The 23,834-nt window shown below is 37.2% G+C and overlaps 2 protein-coding genes and 1 long non-coding RNA gene across 5 annotated transcripts; all 3 read left to right on the top strand.

Moving 5' to 3' along the window:
* The first annotated feature begins 47 nt into the window (after nucleotides 1–47).
* LOC148957239 (uncharacterized) lies at nucleotides 48–8,712 on the top strand. The gene is given in 3 exon segments (XM_089115768.1): nucleotides 48–115; nucleotides 6,842–7,055; nucleotides 7,681–8,712. Coding segments are annotated over 3 exon segments (681 nt in total). The 5' UTR covers nucleotides 48–62; the 3' UTR covers nucleotides 8,095–8,712.
* Nucleotides 127–4,126, top strand: LOC135687255 (uncharacterized). Of its 2 annotated transcripts, none has more exons than XR_016145264.1 (4): nucleotides 127–814; nucleotides 966–1,062; nucleotides 1,414–1,450; nucleotides 2,379–4,126. It is a non-coding gene; the product is annotated as an uncharacterized LOC135687255 (long non-coding RNA). The 2 variants fall into 2 exon arrangements; XR_010516177.2 differs by having other exon boundaries at nucleotides 134–814; nucleotides 963–1,062.
* A 4,072-nt stretch (nucleotides 8,713–12,784) lies between the features above and the next one.
* Nucleotides 12,785–23,825, top strand: LOC148957240 (uncharacterized). Of its 2 annotated transcripts, XM_089115709.1 has the most exons (4): nucleotides 12,785–13,215; nucleotides 15,284–15,418; nucleotides 16,980–20,357; nucleotides 22,463–23,825. In XM_089115709.1, exons 3-4 carry the CDS (start codon nucleotides 20,276–20,278, stop codon nucleotides 23,401–23,403), a joined length of 1,023 nt encoding a protein of 340 aa, XP_088971835.1. In that variant the 5' UTR covers nucleotides 12,785–13,215; nucleotides 15,284–15,418; nucleotides 16,980–20,275; the 3' UTR covers nucleotides 23,404–23,825. The 2 variants fall into 2 exon arrangements, with proteins under 2 accessions (XP_088971835.1, XP_088971836.1); XM_089115710.1 differs by lacking the exon at nucleotides 22,463–23,825 and having other exon boundaries at nucleotides 12,858–13,215; nucleotides 16,980–17,755.
* The last annotated feature ends 9 nt before the right edge of the window (nucleotides 23,826–23,834 follow it).

Here is a 23,834-nt window from a genome sequence, read left to right on the forward strand (position 1 = left end):
TAACCGAAAAGACAAAGTTTGTTTTTGAGGCAAATTTTGTGGCGTTGTGAGCGAAGTAAAGTATGTCGAAACCAGAGATCTCCATTGATGTGACCTCAGACACCATATGACCATGGTATGTACGCTTAAAATTGTGATTCCAAGCTCTGTCCCCCGCTTTTTCGCCAAGACCTTTGTCCGATGAAGACTTGTCTAGAAAAACGGGCGTATGCGTAAATTTTAATTTATAATCGGTAAATTATAAATGCATTGTTGTTAGCTTGACATCTAACTAATACTAATATGCGACTATGCAAATTTTCTCTAATCTCCTCAAACAAAAGCCCCACACAATGCACGAGCGGATCCCTCCATCAAAACCACCGAGCGCTTCAAAAGGTTACGAGCCAAAACCGCTTTGCCCATTTTCAAAATTCTTTTTTCCACTTCGTCCTGGATCCTCAAACTACTGCGTAGGGGGTTTCTTTTTTTCGTTTTTCCTCCCTTTTTTATAGATATTTGTACCTTTTCTCCCGGGTTCGTTCCAAAATCGCTCCGATCCTCTCCATCACGATTAGTGCTCTCCGAGCTCTTTGTCCCATTGTCCCGTTTCTAAAGGTTCTTTCTCTCTCTTTTCTCTTGGTCTCTACAAAAGATTTCAAAACTTCTTCCTCCAGCAATCGTTCGATTTCAAAGGAGGCTTTTCAAATGTGCTCATAATTTTTTGGTGATTTGGAATTGGATGATAATAAATCTACGTGCACTGCTGGTTGGCATTCCTTTTCGAACTCGAAGCGGTTGTCGACGGTCGTGTTCTACAGTGCTACAGCTGCAGGTGAGTCTCGCTAGCTTTTTATTATAAACATTCTCGCTAGCTATTTTCCTTTTTATCGATCGATAGATTGAAACCCCGTTTGTTATTATTTCGTTTGCAAGAGCCATGTAATTCGTGCTTCTGACGATCTTCCTTTTCTTCGTTTTAGTAGCTACGTTCACCCGCTGCTGCCCGTTTTTCGGTTCTGCGATGGCTGCTGGCTGTTCCCCTTCTTCACTGGTATCAGAATCGATGGCATGTGAATACAGGTAAGCGCTGTTGTTCTTAGGTGTTTTCGAAATTTATCATTTGACATGATTTTCTGCTCATTTGGATAAAATTGCACTAAAAACCGGCTGCTAGACCCCCGCCGCGAACGAAAAATTTTTACCTCTTCTCGTGGTTTTGTGCTAAAAGGAAACTGAATTTGCTTTATTGCAATCAAAGTATGAAGAATTGTGGTAGATTTTGCCTGCTGTTTATTCTTGATGCAAGAAAATTTGATTTTCATAGGAAAACCCGTTGTAATGCGAATTATGTAATCCCGCCAGCCCCTACCTTTTTATGCCTATCGAGAATCCTTTGCAGCAACTTTTCCTAACCGCCTTCCTTTTTTGTAGATAAACGATCGGATTCGCTGACTTTTTGGTACAACAAGTGAGTATTTTTCGATTAAAATTTCACTTTTTCTACGATTTCCCGCTGTGACAAATGGGATTTGCCTGCCCCTTGAGTGAAAATTATTTCTAGCTTTTTGAGAGCATTTTGGGAATTGTAAATAAATCATTCTAGAAACCATTTCAAATGATTTTATGCTTAATTTGATGAAATAAATCATTCTAGAAACCATTTCAAATGACTTTATGCTTATTTGGTTGAAATTACACTAAAAACCGGTTGCTAAATAGAGTCGCTAGACCCGCCACGAACGTTTTTCGCTTAATGTTTTACCTCTTCGCAGTTTTGTAATTCAAGGAAAATTGATTTGCTGTATTGCTCGCTTAACGAGAACAATTTCAAATGATTTTTGCTTAATTTGATGAAATTACACTAAAAACCCGTCGCTTACTGCTAGAACCCCGCCGCGAACGACGAATTCCCACCTCTTTTCTTGGTTTTTGTACTGAAAGGAAGCTGGATTGTTACGGTAGATTGTGCCTGCATCATTTTCGGAATTGTAAATTTATCATTCTAGAAACCATTTCAAATGACTTTATGCTTATTTGGGTGAAATTACACTAAAAACCGGTTGCTAAATAGAGTCACTAGACCCGCCACGAACGTGTTTCTCTTAATGTTTTACCTCTTCGCAGTTTTGTAATTCAAGGAAAATGGATTTGCTGTATTGCTCGCTTAACAAGAACAATTTCAAATGATTTTATGCTTAATTTGATGAAATTACACTAAAAACCGGTCGCTGAAAGGAGTCGCTAGACCCGCCACGAACGTGTTTCTCTGAATTTTTTACCTCTTGCGTAGTTTTGTGCTTAAAAGAATATGGATTGGCTGTATATCGATTTCTTTGAAACGTGCTTTCATTAACGATGGAATAACATCTTCATTAATCTTTTTGTTCTTCATCTAGATCAAAGATCGTTTCAAGCAATAATTATGACGCAGACGTGATTCTCGGACCTTCGAAACGAAATTGATGGCATTTATGCTGGCGTTAAATCAAATGATGAAACAAGAAAAAACTTGACTGTGGAGAAAAGGACTAAAGTTATATAATATAAATTAGCTGTTGTCCGTAAATTGTATTTTGTTAATTTGTTGTAAGAGTAAGATTCCTTTCTGATGCACGAAACTTTGGCTGTTTTTTATCTTTCTATTTTTTAACTGCTTTGTTCCTGCAGTGTTTCAAAAGCTAATTGTGACGAAGATATGATATGTGGACCTCAAATGTATAGAACTGCATAATAACTCTATAACTCTTTGGAGTTTAGAAGAGAAGTCATTAATTCTTTTATGAATCAACATAATTATTTAGGAATTTTGATTCTTAAGAAATTTTTAGATGGTATATATCTAAACGAGCACCATGGACAAATAGCGGCTAACAGGAATTTATTGTTGGAAAACTTTAATGTTTGATTCAAAATAAACAGAGGAAGTTTGAAGGTGGCCCAAAATTATATCTTAAAACAGCATCACAAGTGAACAAGAATTGAGCGAAATGCTTTGATAAAGATATTCACGTTGGATTCAAAATTAACATTACAGCTTTAAGAATGGTCTTAGAAAATATTTATAAGCGCCCTATAAGTCGACGAGGGCTAAGAGTGTATGATTGGAAAACTTGAAAATTTGAATCTGACTAAATAGGAGAAATTATAGGATTAACCCATGAAATTTTGTCCTTCAAGGAAAATGGATTTGTTGTATTCGTCTCTTAACAAGACCATATTCAAATAATTTTATGCTTAATTTGATGAAATTACACTAAAAACCGGTTGCTTACTGCTAGACCCCTGCCGCTAACGGCGAATTTTTGCCTCTTTTCGTGGTTTTGTGCTGAAAGGAAACTGGATTGTTACTGTAGATTGTGCCTGTATCATTTTCGGAATTGTAAATGAATCATTCTAGAAACCATTTTAAATGGCTTTCTGCTTATTTGGGTGAAATTACACTAAAAACCGGTTGCTAAATAGAGTCGTTAGACTCGCCGCGAACGTGTTTCTATTGCTAATTGATAATCTTAATAATCGAGGAACTACTCATTGGGTTGATTCTATTAGGAATTTCGCAAGTATCGGTATCTGGAGCCAGCAAGTAATCAACTTTGGGTTTCCTTTCTAAAAGGATTTACTGAATTACAATCAGGGTAATAAAGCATTATCTTCCTACAGAAAAGAAGCTCTTATCTCAATAGGGTTGTTGCTGCAAGTAAATAATACTTTGTCCTCGAGCAATTATTTTCTGCTCTTGCCAATAGTATATGCTACTCACAGTAGGCGTGACTATGGATTAGATTAATTATGTTTGCCTTTTGTCACGTTTAAAGTGTCCTTGCCTGCTTGCTGTATGATATTACACTTTTTGCTTGCATTCCTTATTAAATTGAAAGAATGTAGGAGGACATTGTTTTTTTATTCTGATTTTCAAGATAGATTCAACTTTAATTTGATTTGTCAGAGGAGTAAACAGATAAGTAAGGTTGGGAAGTCTTAACATGAAATTTTATGGAAAATTAAAACAGGAGACTTAGGGGGTAACACATTAAAATATTTAAACGAGGAACACGAATAGACCTGGGCTGCAAATGTTTTGAAGCAACTTTCAATTAACGGAAGACTAGCTCCCCTACGAAGCCCGCTACGCGGGCTTGCCAGTGACCCTACGGTAAAGTACATAGATTAGCCTCGGAAAAGACAAGAATTCTGTCGAAGCCCCCTATGAGTATGCAGATTAGCCTCGGAAAAGACAAGAGGCGTATCAACCTCGATTTGAAAAAAATTGGCTCCGCACAGGTCACGTGATAAAAAATTACTCGCACTCCTGTGACTATCGCTAGGAAGGGGGGAGCCTCTACCCCTTCTCTATCTCAGGCGACCCCCTGACTAGCGATAGTCACAGGAGTGCGAGTAATTTTTTATCACGTGACCTGTGCGGAGCCAATTTTTTTCAAATCGAGGTTGATACGCCTCTTGTCTTTTCCGAGGCTAATCTGCATACTCATAGGGGGCTTCGACAGAATTCTTGTCTTTTCCGAGGCTAATCTATGTACTTTACCGTAGGGTCACTGGCAAGCCCGCGTAGCGGGCTTCGTAGGGGAGCTTCTACTATAACTAATATGTGAATATGCAAATGAGCTAAAAACGCTGATATTGCTGCTGATCGCCATTGTTTTGCGAGCAGTATCTCCTCTCACGCCGCTGGTCCTATTTTGCTCAATTTTTACGGGTTGGTCCACTAGGGGTTCTAATATTACATGGCGAGCTTCGTTTTTCGATTTCTGCCTTGGTTTTTTCGATATATAACATTTTTCTTCGTTATCGCGTTGCCATTGTACATCGCTTCTCATTCGTATAGATTTTATGGAAGAACCCTTTGTCAACGTTTTACAACAGCTTTCCGCAATCCGCAATATAATATTTTTTCTTATCGCGTTGCCATTGTCCATCGCTGCTCATTTATGGAAATTCTATGGGAGAACCTTTGTCAACGTTTTTCAACAGGCTTTCGCAATTAGTTCAGAAGTTTTATAGGGCTCATTCATATCTTTTCAGAAAGTTTTCAAAACATTTTTCTCTCTCTCTCTTCAGCAGCGATATCTATGCTCCGACGCCAGTTGAAAAGTACGGAGGGGTGGCAAGGGTAATCAAATAAAGACTCATAAGAAAAATTCTGCACGAAAACTCTTTTCTTTTGCGAAAAGCTTGGCCGCATTTTCGAGCATCCCCACATGTAACCAATATTAAACGAGCCCCACAAGGGCTAAAAGAAATGTAGTGATAAAAAACTTAATCATTGAAATCAGGAAAAACAGTAGAGCTTGAGGGGGTAACCCGTGAAAATACATAAACGAGAACAGCGAATAGACCGGGGCTCGCAAAATGTATTTAAGCAAGTTTCAAACTTGCCTCGATATTGCAACCGTAATGCATTAAATCTGTATGCACATTTCAGTGAACGGGAGACTAGCTCCCCTAAGAGCCCCGCTACGCGCGCACCCGATAGCCGCGGCAAGATTTACAAATACCGTAAATCCGCGAAATAACCCCACTCGAGTAAGCCCCCACCCTAGAACTAAAAATTTCAATAAGCCCCCACTGCTACCGTTAATTCTAGAATTGGACCGACCCCCTTATTTTGATGAATTTTTGCCATCTGAGGTTTCCTTTGGCATTTTCTTGAATTGCCACAAAAACTCATACTTTTGGTAATAATTAATTAAAAGCTCATAAAGAAATTCCTACTAAAATAAACGAGATCTTTTAATAATTTCTTTTTAATGTCTACAATAATTTTATAAGCCCCTCCTCTCGTATAAGCCCCCCCCCCTCGAATAAGCCCCCATCCAAAAATATCAAAAATAAATAAGCCCCCAGGGGGCTAATTCGAGGGGGGCTTATGCAAGGGGGGCTTACTTAGGTGGTAAACCATTAAAATATTTAAACGAAGAACACGAATAGACCTGGGCTTGCAAATGTTTTGAAGCAACTTTCAATTAACGGAAGACTAGCTCCCCTACGAAGCCCGCTACGCGGGCTTGCCAGTGGCCCTACGGCAGGGTACATAGATTAGCCTCGGAAAAGACAAGAGGTGTATTAACCTCGATTTGAAAACAATTGGCTCCGCACAGGTCACGTGATCAAAAAAATTGCTTGCACTCTTGTGCGCATTAAATTCGCACTCCTGTGACTATCGCTAGGAAGGGGGGAGCCTTAAATAGAAAGGGGGTAGAGGCTCCCCCCTTCCTAGCGATAGTCACAGGAGTGCGAATTTAATGCGCACAAGAGTGCAAGCAATTTTTTTGATCACGTGACCTGTGCGGAGCCAATTGTTTTCAAATCGAGGTTAATACACCTCTTGTCTTTTCCGAGGCTAATCTATGTACCCTGCCGTAGGGCCACTGGCAAGCCCGCGTAGCGGGCTTCGTAGGGGAGCTTCATTACTGAAAAATGAATTCGTGTTTATCGACTGAAGAAGCTTGAAAAGCGTTTTCTTGCTTAAGAGAGTTTTGTTGATTTTTGAAATCCACTACTGAAATATAATTTTACTTCTTAATTTATTTTTTCTTTTTTTCAATGCTCCAGATTGGTTGTAAAGCCTTCAGGAGTAAACAATTGAAGATTGAAGACTACAAGGATTGTTGCATATAATGAGAATTTCTGCCTTTTGGAGTTTTTGAAGTTCAAGAATTTCTTAGATGAATTTGCTAAGCAAGGATAGCTGTACATTAGCAAATAACATTTAAAATAGCAATAGCATAAGTTGTGTCAAGCATGTAAGCTATTTGTCAAACAAATAAACGCAACAAATTTGGATAATTACACATGCATACAATATTTGTTATCAATGTATCTTTGATGTCCTTCTTTTCAGGTGTTTTGTTGGGAAAAGGCACCTAGAGACAGCTTTAGACGAATTTAAGGATGAAGCTGTATTCAAGGTTACTTGGAAGCCTTTTTTCCTGAACCCATCAACACCAGATGAAGGTATTCCATTTCTTGAATACATTAGTAGCAAATATGGACCTGATACAGCCAAGAGAGTTTCAGATGGAAAAAGCCCTCTTTATGATGTTAGCAAGAAACTGGTGTGTTCAATTTTGTGATTTTTGAAAAGAATTTTTGAAAAGTGTTTAGCATCACTGAAATTGATTTCATGGGGGGGGGGGGGCTTCTATCTCATAGGGTCAGTTACTGAATTATCTGTTGATAGAGAACTATTGGGGCTCTGTGGCACCCAGTAAGTTATCTATTGACAGACACCCCCTGAGTCCCATCAAATAATTTAATTGATGCTTGCAAACTTGATCAACGAAAGGCTTGCAAAACAATTAAAGACAATGAACTTGCTCTCCCATTTCAATAACCAATTATTCCCTTTGCAATATTTGTAGCAGACTGTAATATTTTATCTGCAATGATAAATTTTTTGAATTTTTGAAGGCCTTGTTATGACTGCAAAACTTCATTCTGAAAAACCATGAAAGAAGTGAAAGGGACAAATTTTTTTAACTTTGCACAATATAGTGCCAATATGACAATCTCTGCTTTGCTAACAAAGACAGATCATCCCTTTCCATATTTCTGGCTAGACTGAAATATGGATTCTTTCCATAGTAGATGAAGAAAAATTCAGGGTCAAATAGGACATATTTTCATTTTTCACTAATTTTTACTTCTTTAGAACTAACCTCCATATAACCTACCCTCCAGGGAATCACCTTCAAAATAGATCGTCTGGTGGTCAACACAATGAAGTCCCATTGCTTAATGGAATTTGCAAAGTCCACCAATAAGCAGAATGATGTTGCAGAGGCTCTTTTCCATGCATTATTTGAAGAGGGAAAGGATGTAAATTCAGATGAAATCTTGTCAGAAATTGGGCAAAAACTAGGTTTTGATGCTGACCAAATGATCAAATCATTTCATGATTCCAATCTACGTGGATCAATTAAGAAAGAAGCCGAAACAGCTCATCACAGAGGAATAACTGGAGTTCCTCACTTTGATATTTATGTCACTGGTTTAAATGATACAAGACCTTTGTCTTTTTCTGGTGCCCAGGGGCCTGATGTGTTTCTTAGTGCCTTCAGTAGGTTATTGAATGCATTAAAATCTAAAGCATAAACACTAAAATGCTAGAACGCTGTGCTGCACATTAAAAGTTTTTAAACAAATTCCTGAAATATCTTTGCCCTTCTGTTTGCTGTTAAAAGTTTTAATCTTGAAATGCATAAAAATTCAAGCATAAGCATTAAAATACCAAAACTTCTTGCTGCACATCAAAGGAATTTCCTTAACTATCTTTGACCCCCTTCCCCCCTTATCTGTTGTCCAAAGATCTTAAACATTTTTTCCAGGCAGCAATAGCAATAAACCTTTTATACAGACCAGTTGACTATCATTACATGTGTAATGATCAGTTTGTAAACTTTTTATATTTCTTCAGAAACTGGATTCTAGGTCAAATCAGGAATTATACCTTATAAGCTTAACCTTGTCACCCCGTTGCTTATGAAGACTTTTATGAAATGCTCATTGTTGTGTAAAAGTCTGATCTATTTGAGCAATGATGTGATGTTTTTACATGCATTTTTCACACGCATAGGTAGCTGAATCTTTTGCAGTAGCTGATACTTCCAACAATTGACTTAAACTACTACTTCTGAAGACTACTGTTTAAAAATGAATGCAGTAGGCTGAATTATTATTGTAGTTAGATTGGTCACAAATGCTTAAACTTTACTTAGTTGTTTTTCTCTTTCAATTACTTACTATAGAACTTGGCCCTTTCACCTTGAAATTCATGGCGTGGGCCCTAGAGTAAAATGGTGAACATGACTTCTACCTGCAGACGTCTGTGGAATAAACACAATCAGTTTGTCAATTATTTACAGAATATATTTGAAAACCCTGTATTTGGGAATTTATGGTTTTAAAGGGCACGATGGCCACAACCCTGGGCATACAACCCTTCCATCTGGGACTAAATAGAGAAGGTTTTATTAAGATTTCTAAGGAGTTTTATAAATTTGCTATATATAGTAGGAATAAAGATGACTCAAAAAGGGTTCAATTGTGTCAGGTCAAGTTGACAGAGATTGACACAGTATTTGTTTAGGTTGCAAGAGAATATTCATTAGAAGATTCATATGATTCGTCAGATCCAGTTACCAGTTTACATTCCTTGACTTTAGCACAGGGGGCGTGAGGAAGTCCATTATATAGTAGATTCTGGCACGTTTGAGGCACGGGTCCAGAAAAAAATCTGACTGGAACAGGAGGGAGATGCTAGTGACCTTGAAAGTGGGGGAGGGCTCAACATAATGACTCTGTGCATAACGCGGGGTGTAAGGGGTAGGGTGGCTAAAACCGCTAATCCGCTACTGTTTATTTAATTAGCCGCGCGTTTGATTGCTCTCATTGACGGTATATAGCAAGTCGGTGGCTATCTTTTCGATCCCCTATCCGTTAGCAGGCACCGCAGAGAAGGAGGCCTGACCCTACTTTTTGCCAAAAATGTAAAAAAGTTACCAATGAATCAGTCAAGCCGCTTTTTATTCGTTTTAAGCCCCCCCCTCCCCACTTTTTAAGACCCCCACTTTTCTCAACGCTCCGCGGTGTCTGGCTAGTTGTTTCACTGAAAATCCAATACCCGCTCCATATAATCGTAGAAATCCCCGACATCCGCAAGAATCCATAGGAAATCCGTAGGAAATATGAAAATTGCTGCTTCTGATCGCAGTTCAAAACCTGTTCAAAAAAGTTTAATTTGTTAGTATGTTGAAGAAGTTAAACTATACTATCTTCCTTTGTAATTGTTCGGTCTTCTAGAGTTTATATATATGACCCTCCATCTACGACCTAAATCTGGAAGTGGCCTTCATGAAAAAGGTTGGACAACCTTGCTATAGATGTTAACTAAGTAATATTATTTTTTTATATGTGTTTTCAAACTGCATGTTGCTAAGTTATCAGGGCTGGCGATAACTTAGCTTAGGAAAGGCGGCACGGTTGGCGGCAAAACAATTGGAATTTTGGTGTCTTAGGGATGGCCAGAAACTGTATCTAAAATGAATTTTGACTGAAAGTGTCGCACAGTCGCGTCTATTGTGATGTTGACTTGAAATAGAAAAGTTTGCAAAGTTTTAGAATAACCACTACCATATTAGACAGGGAATTTTGTAGAAAAAACTAGCAAACTGCCTAACCTCAAATTTTATTTCATATTCTTACTGAATCGACCATGGAGATTCCAAATCCAAGATGGGCCAAAAAAAATTATCACCGGAAGTTACTGTTTTTGATGACGTCATCAAAAAAATGATAAAAAATCTTTAAAAATCGGCCAAGGACTCGAACTCAACTTTTTTTGCATTTTTGCACTAAATTAACTATGCAGATTTCAAATCTGAGATGAAATGAAAAATATCTTAAACGGAAGTCAAATTTTGTGATGACGTCATCAACTTGAAGAAAATTCACTTTGAACCTTTTTAATTGTTTTCTCGCAACTATCATTGTCAAATACGTTCCATATTCGAATTGCACACATTCAGTGCTTTTAAAAGATGTATTGAATTTCTATTATACTTACTTTTAAACGTTCTTTCATGACGTCATCATCATTTTATGACGTCATCGCCTTTTAAAGGTAATTGAATAACGCGTGAAAGGAAGCCTAAAAATCTTTAGCTAGTTAAAAAAGTCATTCAAAATTAAAATTTCGTTGTATAGAAAATGATATGGATCCATTCATCCTTCATCACTGTCTCCTTTGCTGGAACTCAGAGAAATTGCCTTTAAGCTTTGGTTAGACATACGATGGAAAGAATGATCTGGCCTACAGGTGGTATTAGTGTGGTTCATAGAAAAAAAATTCTTTACATATTCTAATTTTGAACATACATTTGATAATTAAATAAGAAATCGCCTACTCTAGTGAAGTAGTTTCGAAAGGCGTGTAGCGATACGCTATTCAAACTTTTGAAAACTTCAAGAGCACACATCTTGTTTCGTATACTACTGACTTTCTCCAGCTGTACACTGTCCCTGTTGCCATTTACTACTTTCAATGCCCGTCTCTGAATGTTCTCATACACCATCTTTTTTGATGGTGCCATGTGAAGGAACACATTGTTACAATAAAGCAGAATTGGTAAAATTGTTACCTTGTAAATTGTTTCTGCTGTGTAAGGACTCATATTATGCCGTATACGCGACAATAACTTTACTCTAGATGTGGCTTTTTTTATTGTTTTTTCGAAATGATCAGAAAATGTCAGGTTCTTGTCCATCTTTACTCCTTGATATTCGTATTCTTTAGATTCTGTGATCTTTGTGTTATTGATCTTGATCTCCATTGGTTTTGATTTCGAAGTTCTCTGGTGTGTACCATAAAGGGCGCACTCGGTCTTGGTCTTTTTAAGATTAATAACGAGATTATTTCGCTGAAGCCAGTAAGCAATCTGTTTTAGATCACTGTTTAACTTTTCTTCGATAATATATCACAATTTTTACCAGCAACGTACAAAACAGACTGCAAAATATGACCATCTCACCAATACTCCATCTGGCGTGTTCTAGTGGTTGATTTACATATGAATTTGACTCCTTGCACACGAAATTAAGAAGAACAGCTTCATTTCCTTATCACAGTACACCTTCAGGAGTTGCAAGACTAGAGCTATGGTTTTGATGAGATGTGCAAATGTCTTTTCGATAGAGACAGCCTTGCCAGTCTCGAAACCTTGGTGGTCTTGGCGCACGACAAAGTAGAGGTGAGTCATCAAGGCAAGTGCATAAAAAAGTTTAGAACAAAAAATACTCCTAGAAGAAAAGATAAAAAGGGTTTTTTACAATGATGCAAACATGAGAATCTAATAAAACTTGCTCCCAAAATAATAATAATAAAATAAGATCTTTGATGACGTCATGCAAATTTTTGATGACGTCATAATGAAAATACTGATTTCGGCAAATACTGCTTAGATGTACACCAATCGAAAGCTTGCACCTAGACAAGTCAAAGAATGTAATTTGCGTCAAAAAATAACAATCCAGTAAAGAGCTAGCGATGGTTTTGTCTGATTTTTTACCGTTGAATGACGTCATCAGTCCTGTGACATCCAGACATTTTCAAAAAAGTCACCTGGCAGATTATGAAAGCCTGGACTCCCTACTACGAGAATCCGTTGTGAAAGTAAACATTAGCTATGTCCTGTCTAAAGCTGTTACTCGTTGTAAAATTTAGACAATGACCGTTTTTTTCGATCTAATTCCCATATTCAGTTTCATGTATGCCTTTCTTCTATAGTAAAGACATAGCAACCAAGGTAAAGCTAAGGACACATCTAAGAGAATACTAGGCAAAGTTACTTACAGAATCATAAACTACACTTATCTCCACTTTTGCCTAAAAATTTTCTTCACCTTTGCAGAAAAATGGGGGGCCATGGCCCCCTCAGCCCCCCGGTTTCGCCAGCCCTGGTTATGTGTTCTTACTTCCAAAAATAGTATTTTTTGGCGTCACATTTCAGATTTTCGTAAGGTATTCAAACCAGCATCCTCTCGTCAGAAATTCTAGACAAATCAAAAAGAAAGAAAAAATGGGTTTCACAAGGCTCAAAATTGCATTTTGCAGAAGCACAGACTGTTCTTAATTCAATCTTAACTATAGACTATAATTTGAGGCTCGTAATCTTGTAAGATTTTCTTGTAAAAAAGTATCCAAGTTTGCCATTTGACCGATTTTTTCCACTTGTCCCGAAAATATATTGTTCTCGATTTTAAGAGGGATAAAGCCACTGGCCCGTACGCCTTTGAATATGGATGAACTAGAAGGTCATACACCGATGCCTAATAAGGCCTTCAGCACTCATATGGTCACTGTTTCACGTGCTGGGGACACAACGTGTTGAGTATGAAAACAAAACATTTGCCGAAACGATATATTCATTGGGAAACTTAGTAAGGCGCACCTGCCAAACTGACAGGTTGTTTTCCAAGCTTTTTACACATTGAAACTCATCTTGCGTGTTTGTAAAATGTCAAAAGTATTACCAGTTTGTTTTGCAGTGGTTACAGTACTGGGTACTGGATTACTAATCGCTTGCATTGCTACAAATTACTGGAAAAAATATACTGTTGGGTCTTCGGAAACCTCGAGAGGTCTTTTTAAACGTTGTTGGACTTTTGAAAAGACCACCACTTGCAATGACCTGTTCCAAGATTTTGGCGATTTACCAGGTAAGCTAAATATTTGTTTCTGTGTTCGACCGATGGTTGGGCAGCCCTGTCCTGTTGTATGTAGAAGTTATGCCCCCGGAAATGATATACGCGTAACCCATATGATATTAGGCCTTCCTTCCAGATGAACGTTTGTACCCAACTTTGTTCCGTTATTTTGTTTTTGATGAGTTGAAGATAACATAAAGGTGTCCGTTATCTCATTATCTTTCCTGCCATTGAAGTAACATTTCGCGTAGAGTTTTCCTATATGTTCCTATAGAGTTTTCCTATATGTTGGCGTAGCAATTGTGTACATTTGGCGTAGCGATGGCCAAGCTCAGATCAATTTGGCCTAGCACAGGACAATTTGGCCCAGCACAGAACGATTTGGCCCAGCACAGAACAATTTGGCGTAGCAATGGCTGAACACGCCTAAATCTCAGAGGCGTCACTTCATACATTTTTGTTGTTTTTTAATCTACCCAAGAGAAAATGATAAAATTTATAGTTGTTCTACAATTTTCCCTTGATTTAACAAATTCCGGGGATATCCCTGTTTTTGGCCAGTGACAGCTGTTTTCCGGACCTCCACTATCACTCCCTTCGAAGGGCCAATAAATCAGCTTCCATAAAGTCAACAAAGGCCTAGAATTCTGTTCTATTATTTTCTAGTACTTTTGCTTGCTTCACCATTTATTTTTCTGACGTTCTTTTGCCAAAACAAACTTGTGAAATCTTAGTATTCCCAGTATGGATTTAATGAAACCTGCAATCCTGAGAAATTTTTGTAAAACAAGGAATGCACCCTTGATTTTGGATGTGGTGCAAATTAAAAAGTTTATTCAAATACGGCAAAATGACCTAAATTTGTTCGCAACTGAGATTGGAAATATGTGTGCCATTCTAAATTGAGTGATCCAAATATTTGTCACCCTGTTCTTCAGATTAGCTTAAAATACACTTCATAATATTCTTTGCAGTCATTTTCTTGCAATTGTTTCAATATTACTTTGTTTCGATTGTCTCATTGTCACAATTTACTTTTATTTCCATTCTATAAACGGATTTATTTCCTTTCTTAAAATGGAAATTCCTTTCTTTAAGAGGTTCCCTAGACATTGAGGACCTTATGCATTCTGCCCCCTTGTCCCCCTCTAGGTGGCCGTGCTTTAAATCAACCTCATGATGCTCTTACTCTTAGGATGCTAATGCTTTTGGCCTGTTTGACCATTATATTCTAAATTATCACTCTAATTATCAAACCTTTAGGAATTTGGAAAACAACCACTGATAGTATTGGTAGTTAAGCATAGTTCACCACTCTCAATTATTGAATTTCCCTTAGGTGTAAAATTGATGCAAACAGGAAAAGTGCTGGACAAAATATGCACACCAGGCACTGCACAGCTATTAGGCTAGCAGGGGCTATAGCTCCCCCCCCCCCACTTTTTTGCAATAATAGGCTAGACAATTCTTTGGAAGGTTTACTCTAACACAACTTTGGATGATTTACTCCTATGTTGTAGCAGTTCTTCTTGACTGGAAACCTTTTTTGTTCATTTTCTAGGTGTTTTTTTATCTTTAATGATATGATCTATTTTTATTACTTGGTTAGCTTGGTGTTTTATTGACCTCAAGCTAATTTTATCTATTTTAAAGTTATTAAGCAAGAAAGGGGCATTTTCCAGCATTCTAGAGGGCCTGGCCTCAAAAAAAATTTTGGGCACACCTCTACTTTTAAACTGGTGCACAGTCCCTGATGCACACAGTCAAGAATCACTGAAAAATTTGATGCACACTCAAATGTGCACACTCACCAATGATGTGTCACCAGGTGTGAGCCAAAATTGTTCAGGGATCAATCGGGGAACAGAGATTGCCGAGGAACTTTTTCTTTCCTCCAGTTTTTTGGGGTTTTTGCTTTCAGGTTCAATTAAACAATTAGCCAGTAAATCATTTGCCTTTTATGTGTCAAATAGACCTAATCTCTGTGAAGCATGTTCAGGGCATGAAAAAGGAAACCTGGCAATCAGATATAATTTTCTGTATTTTTTATATGATAATTTTTCTCTGTTTTATTTTGCAGCAAAATTTGCAGGAGTTGTGGCTTTGTCTATACTTGCAGCCCTTTTCGGGGTCTTAGCAATAATTGTGGGCAGCTGTGGAATGGTCTTGAATAAGAAGCTTTTTGCAGTTATTGCAGTGCTACAGCTTTTGTCTGGTTGGTTATTTTTTGTGACACCTCTTCTAGGCTTTAGTCAGAACAAAGCCTATTTGGCACATTGTATCAGGCTCATTAGTAACTTATAACACCATGTTAGGATTGCTAGCTCCTCCATTGGAAATTTCTGGCACTGCTTCTCATTTTTTTTTCTTATATTCCACTAAAAATTTACAAGACAAGTTACCTATTACGCTACCTACTAATTACTTGACAAACACTACAGGGATGTTGATACCACAGGGAGCAATAGACCATGACAACCCTGTGGCAAATCAACATAGAAAGAATAAAAACTATCAGGTGAATTAGGAAGAGGCACCACCCGCCTGCAAAGCCGTACCTGAGAGCCACCAACTGACACACATAATTGGATGCGAATTAAAACAATGCTATAAAAATTGTCCCAGGCCTTACTTGAGGGATTTTTATCAAGTGTGTGGCCCCCACCACAACTTCCCAAGCATGCAGCACCCCCCCCCTCCCACCAATTACATAAAAATACACAGAAGAACATAAGAGTACTACAAACGAATTAAATTTACATCTACTAGACAGAACTTTAGGTACATGGTGGTTATGCGAGGTATAACAAACTATGATGCGGTCCTAATGAAGTCGATCAGTTTCATGAATGAATCTTAGAATCAATTCAAGAATATTTTTGTTAAGATCAGTCGGGAAGTCTTTGTCACCATATAATGAAAGATGTGTTAAGAGCTCGTTTGGAATATTAACATATCTGTGGTCACAGTAATGCAAAAACTGCTATAACCATAACTAACTACCCGCACGTGTTGTCAAGGTTCTCTAAACTGTTTCATGGTGCCAGTATGCCAGAGAATTCAAATCTGCCAGGTACCATTTCAAATTTTACTTCCGGTCACGTGAGAAGGCAAAATTTCATTTACGGTCAGAAAAAATTAAAAGTGATATTTTTTTAAATCTGAGGTGACATTGGAAAAAGCATCAGAAGAGATGAAAAAATCTATAAAACACCAACCCAGTGACGCTTATATTTTAAGAGATATGGGCCGTTAAACTTTTGATGATAACGTCACAAAATATCTAAATTTGCCCAATGCGTTAAACAAAATTTGTTGTTAAAACTTTTTTAACAATGGTACCTGGCAGATTTGAATCCTCTGGCATACTTGCGCCAGAAATCTTCCGACAAAGGGGTTGGACCTTCCGACAGAGGGGCTAAAATGACTAGAATATGCAGTTTTCGTACGTTATTTTGTCAAATTTGCTCCGACAATAACCTAAAATTTCATCCGATGTGGGGGACGTTAGAAGCTTCCAATGGAGGGGCTGTAGCCCCCCTAGCCCTCGCCTAGCGCCACCACTGGGCTAATCGCTAGCATATCATACAACCTTGTTCTTTAGATGGCATAACAATTTGTCAGTATATGTGACGAATGTTACGTATCATATTTGGGTTGCTCGTTGCTATGTAAAAATATCTAGTTTTAACTATCAAAGCTAATTTATTTTATTCTGGTACTCAGTTTATTCGCTCACTATATTATCGTCTTATGTTTCATTTGTTATGTTTCAGTTGTTTTCGCTGCTAGTGGACTTGGCTTGTACGCCAAATACTATATTGTTGGATTGTGGGAAGCAGGGTGGTCTTATATCATCGGATGGGTTGGCACTGTGTTTCTTGGATTCGGTCTGGTTATAATGATTATAATGGCAATCAGATAAGAGGATCCATAAGACGTTCCTAATGATCCACTCCAGAAGGAAGTCATTCAAGAAATTTGCACAACTGAAAGAATCGGTCTTTAATTGTAACTTTCATGCTTTACAGTGCAGAAATGCTCGCCTATTAAATAGAATAAATAATGAGATTTAGAATTATAAAATAGAATAATAATGATATTTAATTCAATCGTCAATGTACAGAAAAACTGACGAATTATCGCACGCAATCAGGATTGTAACTTATAATGAAGTGATATTTTTAATTAGTTAGATTTTATTAACTTAATTAATTTTGATTTAATTAGATACTGACTTGGCAGCTGTCAATATTACTTGAATTCCCCATAACCTAATAGGAGAAATTTTGTTCGCAGTAGCGCCTAAACTGTCAAAGGAAATGACGGGCACGTGCCTGTTTTGTTTTCGGGAATTCATCCATTTTAGTATATATTATTTACACTGAATTTTTGCTTGCTTCGATGTATTTAGGTTTTTTCAGAAAAGTCTTATTTTTTTGCTGTGCCCAAAATAGAGATGCGATTGCGCCTTTTCTTTTTCCAATTGAGAAAGAAAGACCATTTTTCACATTTAAATCAAATATTCAAGCGATATAAAACCATTTTATGATATTGTATTTTCATTTCAATCCTTCACTTTGATTAAACCAACTTCCATCCTTTCTTAAAAATTATCGAAAACTGCCTTTATCGTAAACGGAGACTAAATTTTGTGATTTTGGCCTCTGGGATTGATAAATTTATTTCCGTTAATTTGCCTGGGTTTGATAACTTAATATATATGTAGAAAGACCTCTCTTACTCAAGAGCTTACTCAAGAAATAACCAGGCAAACGGAGCTACAAGAAAATCAAACGTCTGCTGACTTTTACAATGCAATACAAAATAAAAATAAAAACGCTTTTCTTGGCTTCGGAGTTTTGGCCTTTCTAATTATGAGCAACTACCTTCTCTTATCTCTTATTTCCTGAGGTACTCTTATCTCAAACTTATCTTACCTGGTTCACGTGGACTGATTAAACAGTTGTCGTGGACTGATTCAGAATTTTTACCGGCCAGGAAAAACTGATAGGAGGCCAGGTGGGTGTTATCTGAAAATTAGGGCGTGGTCAAGTGAACAAACCGTTATAGTCTATCAATTTCCAAGCAACATACCATATGCAGCACTAATGGCAGAGGTGGGATGTTAATTAAGTGCTTGTTACTCTAATTGATATTAAACATTAAATACTAAAAATTCTTTCTGATTTGGATTTCAGTAATTATGCGCAAGAGTTCAAATCTTTTTTAGATATTCTTTGGTAACAAATGGGACCAACTTGCAGAGGCTTTTATCAAATTCGTATTATTTATAGCTGTACGAGAATTTCATATCTTAATCATAATATCATAGCTAAATGATAACAAGGAGGTTCCCTTGAAATTTTGGTAATCATGCGCCAAGTTAGTCTGCTGTTTATATTGCAGACTTCATACGTGCTTACATGGATTTTTCACAAAACATTTAGGTTTAACATTTCGAAAACCATTTTATTGCATCCCAAGGAACCGCCAGTGATTGGTCCTCTCCCCTTTTTGCATAAATTTCACTGCTTCTTTGAGAACCACTTGCAACTCGCGGTTTTGTGAATTTATTACTCTTAGAGACACTATTTTGAATACTCGTCTATTGTGAAATTTGGCTAATTTTTCTCATTTGCTTTACGTATTTTATGTAGATTTTTAATTCCATGTTGCTATACCTTCACCTGTGTTGTTCCATATTCAACAGCAAAGCACCAGCTAAGTATTAGACTATTTGGTACACGAATCTTTAGAATGATGCAGCAACTCCCGTTCAAGTATCATTCACATTGCATTTTCTGAATGCTGTGGTTTGAGTAAATGAAATGGTTAATGTCGAGTCTGTGTTTAAGTTAAACTTCTAAATTTGGCTCGACCCTTGCCACTGTCAAAGATTTAGGTGCACGGGTGTATGAAAAATCAAAATTCCAGAAGCTTCCATAACGATAAAAGCTGAAATTCCCTTTAAATCTCCCACAACCTACACAAGTCAAGCATTTTTAAGTTTGGACCGAATCCCTTTTACAATCACATGCTTTATATTAAACCTCAATTTGATGTAATCCACGATATGATGTTTACTATTCGTAATGGGCAACGAAAGGCAAGTTTCATATTTTTACAATGGGGCCCCATCTCTAGGGAAAAGGGGTCCTTTTGTTAGAATGGAAGGAAACCCACCGGCCGCGGGCTCACAAATAAAAACAGCGTGGCTTGGTCAAATCGACGGCAGAAGGCATTGACAATTAATGGGGTCTGGGGCGAGGGACCCAGGAAACCCATTTCTTTTTCTCCAGCTTAGAGGGTGTTTCCCAGAAGCTTGCCAGAATTGCAAGTATGGCAACTTTGCTAATATTAGTATCTAATTAATATTCTTTTAAAAAACGGACAAGAAGATAGGAGGAAAAATCTGCCAAATTAGAATGTACGTTCATTGTTGACAGCACTTGAGCGCTTGTGGTTTGGCCTGTAAACTTCAAGATACCGACGGACATATCACTCCACTAAAATTTTGTACGCTTTTGGAGAAATCCTTTTGTTTTTGAGAAAAATTCTCCGAAAATCCCTAAAATCCTATTGTTCTAAAAAATCTGGTACGATGTTTGGGGTTAATAATACACCCTTATCAGGATACAATAAACAATTTTCACGTTACACATGGTACAAGGCAGACAGAACAAATAGGGTCGTTTAGTTGCTGAATTGTGCCACCTGCTCGTGGGCTAGGGTCATGATCTAATGCGAATGGGCAGGTTTGATAGAATTATATCAGGAAGGCAAAACAATAACACCTCAACAGGTAGTTTGATTTGAAGTTTTTCTTGTGCTAGTGATCTATCTCAAACACGTGTTGCATATTTACCTTTTAATGAAAATTAAAGTTTTAGAATGTAAAAAAAGTTCATGAGATTTATCTAAGAGATTAAATGTTCGCTTGAACGGCAAAATTTGGATACAATCAAACTGATCATGGTCATAAACATAGTAGTTTGTTTGTTCAGGCTCACCAACTTACCCGACAGCTTTCAAACGGATTGTTGATTGCCAGCCGTGTACAAAAATTGAAATGCTCTGGGTGTCTGCAGGAAAGTATGGCTTTCTGTTCCTGGTGGTTAGCACTATAACAACCATTGTTGTTTTGGTAAAAGGTGAGTGCAGATAGAAAATGATATTCGTCAAATTACTTCTATAAGTGAGTCTACCTAGGCTCGGTTTTTGACAGTCTTTAGTACATGTGTTTGTATGCAGAAAATTAAGCTTCTATTTTGTAATTGTTAGATAAAGCTTCTAAGATGTAAAATACTGCTATTTTTCAAGTTCTTAGATGTATTTCGTATAGTTAGACGTAAAATCAATAATTTATTGTTTCTTCATGTAGGATAATAGAAGTCGCATGCTTGCAGATTATTTAAAGTTTGCTTTATGGCCTACGATTCAAAATATTTGATCTGAGCTGTTGAAAAATCATTAATTAGAAGTGCTCAAACTCAAAATACTAACTTCGTAATAGTTCTTCATTAAAGTGCGTAGATTTGGAAAAAACTAGCATGAAATAGATGCAACACAGTCACTCAATATAAAGACAAGTCTATTTGATTCTGTGTTGGAGCTTTTGAAGATGCTACTTAGTTGTAGCATTGTTTTAAATCATTTTCTTTTTGCCGCACTGCCCAAAACGGATGTTTATGATAACAGTGCATGTATGAAAGAGTAAAAATAAGGGCCTTTGATGTCACCAAATGTTATATCTCGAGAAAAGCTAGTATGACAAACACGATAAAATTATGATAAAATTGCTGCCGGTGAAGAAGTGCAGAAATTACAAGACAAGACTTATGCATGATCAAAGTCCAAAGCATGAACTTTGATCAGATTTCAAATTTTGAGTTTTTTGTTTGATGAGCTTTGAAGTTTTTCAAGCACCCGAAGAATCGGTTATCAAACATACAAATTGAGAACGAAAAAAGATGAAATAAATGATGATTCTTAAGAAGATTATCTAGAGGGCAACGTCATGTCAAGACAACTAGAATCTAGTTGTGCTTTATTCTTGCAAGAACCTCATAAAAGGTAACATTTGTTACCAAAGAACAATTCAACAGAAATATCCTCTTTTCATAAAGCAACAAAAAGAACTTTTCAATGTTGGATGCCTGAACTTAATATATATTTCAATTAAATTTTTCAAAGAAAAATTTGCCCAGAAGCAGTATAGCGTCAAGGATTCTAAGTTTAAGCAAATATGAAACAAGTCACAAGAAAAATGTGCGTCCTACGTTCCTACGTCGTTTAATTTGAAATAAACATTGTTCCCATGCGGGATGTGGCTGAATTTGCATTTGAGATCTTACGTAAGCATTCCAAGACTTTCGCCAGGAATAGTAGACCGTACCTTAAATGCTGGGAGAAACTTCAACTGCTTTTAGTTACAGTGCAAACAATTGTCCTGTCACAAAGGAATAAAAGGCATTTTTCAACGACGGGTACTTCAACCAAATACCTATTGCAATTAGACTCTACTATAAATTCAAAAATCCTATTACTCTTAATTCTTTTTGCAAAAATAACGGTCTAGTTCATGAACCAGTTTTCATGCTTCTATAAAGGCAACGATAACAAACATGTCAAAATCAGTTGCCTTTTCCCAAGCTGGTTTTGCAGTTACCAGTGTAATAGGAATTCACTGTTGTGGTCTGAAACATAATCTAGTCGTTCGCAATATATATCTGTCTTTCTATTATATTGTCGAAAACGAAGAAGCTCATTCCAAAAGTAAGAAGCAAATCCTTGAAAATTAACTAAAAGGTATGATTCTAGAAGCCACAAAAGGTGATGAGTTCGTAGAATGATGCAGAGTCAGGAAAACATAACGGTCGCACGGCCAATGACCGGAGGAAGGTCCACGAAAAGCAATAGAAGCTCCTATGACACACCCAAGCCACGCCCATTTATTTTGTTTTGTGAGGAAGGTTTGCCTTCTGGGGTGTTTTGTCTGGAGGAAGGTTAACAACTTTTCTGGACTCTGGAATGATGTTCGATAACTTCTTTGAATTGGGTTGTATCTTGCAAAGAGGCTCTTGATGAACATTTTGATGGGCTATGGTATGGTTCATTTCAAATAGGCCGCAGTTTTCTAAACCTGTTCTAAAACTAGTTTGTTCTTAACATAGCATGCATCTAAGCAGCTACTCTTTTGCAGATCTCTTTGTTGTTTAAAAAATACCTTATTTAAGAGAATGCCTATACATTTCAGATATGACCCGTTTCAAAGACTGCATGACAGGTGGACCATATTATGGCACCGAAATCAAACAGTTGCAACCACAACACGGGAAGAAATGCTTGAAAAAATATTACAAAGATATACTGCTGGTCATTGTGTATCATTTTCCCAAGTATGATAGTATACCTCATTTGGAAGGACTTTATAAAGACGCATTTCCGAATATAGCTATCTGTGGGCCAAAAAAGGACAGAAGTCACAGTGTCGATATCATTGTAAAAAACCATGGAGGATTGCTTGCTTATAACTGTCTAGGCCGTGCAGTTCAGATTTATCCGGGATATGAAGGTTATTTCTATATAAACGATGATATGATAGTAAACTGGTGGAACTTCGGAGAATTTGATCGATCAAAAATATGGCAAGGTGCCCTTATTGAAAATGGACATCCTTTACGCGAGGGATCGGGAGAAAATATAACTTACAAGACGAAATGGGTGTGGTACAACAGCTCCTTCGGATTGGAGCAGTGCAATAAAACTCTTAAAGAGATATCGACGTTAAAGCCACACAACTGGCAGCCAAAGCAATTGTACGAAAATTTGAAAAATAATGGTAATGGTAAAATATATTGCAGCAAAGGCTGGTCAGACTTTTTTTATATCCCGCGTGTTCACGCAGAAGCATTTTCTACCATTTGTGATATGTTTTATAAAAACAATGTGTTTCTAGAAATAGCAGTTACAACAATGTTACGATTGCTTGAATCGCAAGAGAATACGATAAAAATCACGGGACATTATTTACCAGACATAGGACCATCTGACAGCAAAGCCTTCTGGACCTATTATCGGACAGACATAAAATTCATGCATCCATTCAAATTTCATGTTAAGCCTTTTGAGAAGATGAATGTCGCGTTGCTCAGAAACTGGGTAATCAAATATAGCAAGCAATTTTTAGAATGCTGACATGGTGACCGTCTTTTAACGGACATCGTTTGCTATAAGTTTGTATCTGCTACTTTTGTAAAGAAATAATCAGCATATAGCGCGTGTGATTAGACATGAAAGTTGAAGCTAAAGATGCTTATCCAGTAAAGATATAATGGGAAAAGTCAAAGCTGCACGAAAAATTTTACTTTTGCTTTAAAATATAGTTGCATTGGCAAAGGAAATTTCACAGCAAACTCTACGTCATAGGATTGAAAGATTTTAAGACATTCCAAGTTCCATTGTAAAAAGGAGGCTTGACCAACGGGTATCATTTCCTTTCAAATGACTGTTCATGAGTTAAAACTGCCAGATATCCAGAACGTTCTGAGTCTGGCTAAAACTGCAATCCAGCTTTTGAGCCAATAACACCCTAGAGGCCATGTTTTGTTTCGATAAAAATTGTAAAT

This window comes from Rhopilema esculentum, unplaced genomic scaffold (genome assembly GCF_057945365.1).
Source record: "Rhopilema esculentum isolate cy_ngs unplaced genomic scaffold, ASM5794536v1 HiC_scaffold_36, whole genome shotgun sequence".
Taxonomy (NCBI): Eukaryota; Metazoa; Cnidaria; class Scyphozoa; order Rhizostomeae; family Rhizostomatidae; genus Rhopilema; species Rhopilema esculentum.